The 5052-nt window shown below is 45.2% G+C and overlaps 1 protein-coding gene across 1 annotated transcript in view; it reads left to right on the forward strand.

The window, feature by feature from the left end:
• The first annotated feature begins 1953 nt into the window (after positions 1-1953).
• EZHIP (EZH inhibitory protein) overlaps positions 1954-5052 on the forward strand; it is a 4856-nt gene continuing 1757 nt past the window's right edge. The window contains exons 1-3 of the mRNA XM_014589906.1: positions 1954-2238; positions 4430-4544; positions 4637-5028. Of these exons, the coding sequence (XP_014445392.1) occupies positions 1996-2238; positions 4430-4544; positions 4637-5028 (750 nt within the window). The 5' untranslated portion in view covers positions 1954-1995. The remainder of the gene's footprint in view (positions 2239-4429; positions 4545-4636; positions 5029-5052) is intronic.

The raw sequence follows: 5052 nt of genomic DNA on the forward strand, positions 1-5052 counted from the left end.
TTTTTTTTTTTTTTTTGGAGAGGTTTTCGCTATAGGGTGCGTGTGCTCGTCAGACAGACAGAGACAGACATAGAGACAGAAAGCGAGAAATCACCCCCCAGGGGGATGGTCACGCCACAATCCCTTCTCCTCCATTCTCCTCTCGGGATCTTGGGCATGCACGCACACACACCCGGGGTGAGTTTTAAGCCACCGGGTCCGGGACACGTACCACGGTTGACTACATGGGAGTCCAGCGACATAACCATTATGCTAACTGCTGGTTCCCTCCATTCTATTTTTGAATGATGTTTCAGTCCAGTTGCTCATCTAGTCCATTAAATATTTCATTCTGATCTGCCAGAATTGTTTTAAGAGTGACTTTCAAGAAAACATTTATAACAAATTATAAATGTACATAAACTTTTGCATAGAATTTTCTTAAGAGAATTTATCCACATCTAGGTCATATTTGAAAATATGAACAATTTTTAGTTGAGAATGGTGTGTCTTATGTTGATATGTGGAGTTGGAAACAAAAATGTTGATCAGTATAGGAATGTTTGAAAATATAAGCTTCCTCCATATTAAAAGAATATTTTTTGTCTACAAAAAGGACTTGTGGAAATGTATATGTTTACATATCCTGTGTGTTTTTTTGTATATATCAAAAAATAGTATGTATGCATAATTCTATTTTCATAAAACAAAAAGACTATGAAACATGTATGAATGGCCATTCTACCAAAATAGAACTAAATATTTGCCTAAGAGTATATGGGACTTTAGGTGCTAGTTTTCTTGCATTTGCTTTTTTGTTTTGGGTACTCAATATGCAGTCATTTTGTAAAAAGGATTAAAAATGAATGTCCAAATATTAAATATTCAGCCTGTGCATCACAGCATATTTAATATTACTAGGAATTAGAGACCAGGCCAGATAAACTAGCATACATTCATTAATGGATCACTATACAGCACTTTTCTTTTTTTCTGTTTTTCAGCTTTTTTTTGCAGCCCTTTTCAAATGCTGACTGGATGCTAGGATATATGTTTAAGAACAGTATCATGGGGGCAACTCTTTGCATAGTAATTAAGGTGGCTGGATATCGTGATTTGAGTCCTATATTCCAGAGCTTGAAAAAAGACACCCAGTAAGTCCTTGCCCAAAATTTTCAAAGGAGAGAGAAATGTAGAAGGGATTGTGGGATAACTATTCTCCATATGGGTACATTCTCTTTTTCTCTTCTGTGAGTTCATGTGGGCTTTGGCAAATTAAAAACAAAAAAAGTATCATCCTTACTCCTGGGTAACCCAAGCACACCTGTGCCTCAGGGGACAAGGCAGAGAGAAGAATATTATCAGAAAATGCTAGCACACGCACAAACATACACACACACACACACACACACCCAAGGAAGGCAGCAGTGCTGAGCAACCCAAACCAAGATAATGAGGGTTCTGTTATTTTCTATTTAACCCTAAAAGCCATCAGATTCTGTGTGGGGTCACCCAGATGCCTACAGTTCTGGGCTGCTCCTGTCTGGGTTCACATATAGTCCCAGTGACCTGGCCGGATGTTAGGAGGGACCCCGCCAAGAGATAAAGCCAGTGCGGTGTTTTCCGTGATTGTTTGAGACAGTTACTAAAATTGTGCTAACAGGCAGATTTGGGGTGACTCAAATTGTGCCTATAGACAGACTCCCCAGGCCAGCTTATCACCCCAAACACACACTCTTAGGGACCTGGTTTGATGGTAAGGAAATGGTAAGGAAAACCACACTGTCGCCCCTCCAGAGCCGACCTAAAGGGGTAGAGCACCCTCTTGTTTTACGCCAGGGAGCGCAGGGTTGGGCGGCTCCAGGATCAGGAGAACAATCACGTGGCATCCAGCTCACCAATTAGAGGTGAAGATTGGCAAACTCCACCCACCGCCTCGCTCCACTGGCTTTGGCCTTCACCCTGGTAGCGAGCTAGCGGCCACGGTCTCTTGTCTCTGAGCGAGAATCTGGCACCATGGCCTCCTGGTCACAGTGGCAGAAGGAACTGAAGCACCTTCAGGGTGAGGGAACTGGAGGGCCAAAGAACAAGGCCGCCCCTGCCCCAGGAGCGGCCCACGAGACTGGCCTTCATGATCCTGTTGCTTCGAGTAAGGTGTCTCCTTCGAGCAGCGGCGCCCTGCACAGCAGCACAGCATGCTCCTCCTCTGCAGCTGAAGTCGCAGCCTCAGCAGCCATTTCCTTCTCTGCAGGGGGCGGGGTGTATGTTGATTTCCATCCCATTCAATTTTCTATTCCATATCCTGTTCAAATCCATATTCCATTTCACATTTTAATCCAGTTTCTGTTTCAGTCAATCTGTATTTCATCCTATTTTGCAGTCTGTTTCAAAATTTTTCTATTCCACATTATTTAACACACCAAATAGCATTCCATTCTATTTTTTTTTTTTTTGGAGAGGTTTTCGCTATAGGGTGCGTGTGCTCGTCAGACAGACAGAGACAGACATAGAGACAGAAAGCGAGAAATCACCCCCCAGGGGGATGGTCACGCCACAATCCCTTCTCCTCCATTCTCCTCTCGGGATCTTGGGCATGCACGCACACACACCCGGGGTGAGTTTTAAGCCACCGGGTCCGGGACACGTACCACGGTTGACTACATGGGAGTCCAGCGACATAACCATTATGCTAACTGCTGGTTCCCTCCATTCTATTTTTGAATGATGTTTCAGTCCAGTTGCTCATCTAGTCCATTAAATATTTCATTCTGATCTGCCAGAATTGTTTTAATAGTGACTTTCAAGAAAACATTTATAACAAATTATAAATGTACATAAACTTTTGCATAGAATTTTCTTATGAGAATTTATCCACATCTAGGTCATATTTGAAAATATGAACAATTTTTAGTTGAGAATGGTGTGTCTTATGTTGATATGTGGAGTTGGAAACAAAAATGTTGATCAGTATAGGAATGTTTGAAAATATAAGCTTCCTCCATATTAAAAGAATATTTTTTGTCTACAAAAAGGACTTGTGGAAATGGATTTGTTTACATATCCTGTGTGTTTTTTTGTATATATCAAAAAATAGTATGTATGCATAATTCTATTTTCATAAAACAAAAAGACTATGAAACATGTATGAATGGCCATTCTACCAAAATAGAACTAAATATTTGCCTAAGAGTATATGGGACTTTAGGTGCTAGTTTTCTTGCATTTGCTTTTTTGTTTTGGGTACTCAATATGCAGTCATTTTGTAAAAAGGATTAAAAATGAATGTCCAAATATTAAATATTCAGCCTGTGCATCACAGCATATTTAATATTACTAGGAATTAGAGACCAGGCCAGATAAACTAGCATACATTCATTAATGGATCACTATACAGCACTTTTCTTTTTTTCTGTTTTTCAGCTTTTTTTTGCAGCCCTTTTCAAATGCTGACTGGATGCTAGGATATATGTTTAAGAACAGTATCATGGGGGCAACTCTTTGCATAGTAATTAAGGTGGCTGGATATCGTGATTTGAGTCCTATATTCCAGAGCTTGAAAAAAGACACCCAGTAAGTCCTTGCCCAAAATTTTCAAAGGAGAGAGAAATGTAGAAGGGATTGTGGGATAACTATTCTCCATATGGGTACATTCTCTTTTTCTCTTCTGTGAGTTCATGTGGGCTTTGGCAAATTAAAAACAAAAAAAGTATCATCCTTACTCCTGGGTAACCCAAGCACACCTGTGCCTCAGGGGACAAGGCAGAGAGAAGAATATTATCAGAAAATGCTAGCACACGCACAAACATACACACACACACACACACACACCCAAGGAAGGCAGCAGTGCTGAGCAACCCAAACCAAGATAATGAGGGTTCTGTTATTTTCTATTTAACCCTAAAAGCCATCAGATTCTGTGTGGGGTCACCCAGATGCCTACAGTTCTGGGCTGCTCCTGTCTGGGTTCACATATAGTCCCAGTGACCTGGCCGGATGTTAGGAGGGACCCCGCCAAGAGATAAAGCCAGTGCGGTGTTTTCCGTGATTGTTTGAGACAGTTACTAAAATTGTGCTAACAGGCAGATTTGGGGTGACTCAAATTGTGCCTATAGACAGACTCCCCAGGCCAGCTTATCACCCCAAACACACACTCTTAGGGACCTGGTTTGATGGTAAGGAAATGGTAAGGAAAACCACACTGTCGCCCCTCCAGAGCCGACCTAAAGGGGTAGAGCACCCTCTTGTTTTACGCCAGGGAGCGCAGGGTTGGGCGGCTCCAGGATCAGGAGAACAATCACGTGGCATCCAGCTCACCAATTAGAGGTGAAGATTGGCAAACTCCACCCACCGCCTCGCTCCACTGGCTTTGGCCTTCACCCTGGTAGCGAGCTAGCGGCCACGGTCTCTTGTCTCTGAGCGAGAATCTGGCACCATGGCCTCCTGGTCACAGTGGCAGAAGGAACTGAAGCACCTTCAGGGTGAGGGAACTGGAGGGCCAAAGAACAAGGCCGCCCCTGCCCCAGGAGCGGCCCACGAGACTGGCCTTCATGATCCTGTTGCTTCGAGTAAGGTGTCTCCTTCGAGCAGCGGCGCCCTGCACAGCAGCACAGCATGCTCCTCCTCTGCAGCTGAAGTCGCAGACCCACCTTCTCTGAAGAGGACGCGGGGCTGCCCTCTATGCAGGCCAAGAGGCGCTCTCACCGCCAGGGCAGCCGGAGCCCTGCGGGGCAGCCCCTGAAAGGCAGTGGCCAGGCCGGAGGGAAACCGGCCCAGACCCAGGGAGGGCACCCGGCCCAGACCCAGAGCCCCACAAGTAACCGTCGCAGAAAGCAGCCCAACCGCAAGCAGGCTGTCCAGGCTCAGAAGCCTTCAGAGCGCCGTCTAGTGCCTGGGGCACCCAGGTCTCAGTGTTCTGGGCCTGTGCTGCCATCTTCTCCAGGGTCTCAGGCCCACAGCCGCCTCCGTCGCCGCCATTTGCAGGTTAACAGGTGGAGTCACGCATCCGGGGCAGGGCCTGCCCCCCGCAGTCATGCGTGTGAGCCAGCCGCAGCTCGTCCAAGTAGAAGCCAAACA

This window comes from Tupaia chinensis, unplaced genomic scaffold (genome assembly GCF_000334495.1).
Source record: "Tupaia chinensis unplaced genomic scaffold, TupChi_1.0 Scaffold000391_1, whole genome shotgun sequence".
Classification (NCBI taxonomy): Eukaryota; Metazoa; Chordata; class Mammalia; order Scandentia; family Tupaiidae; genus Tupaia; species Tupaia belangeri.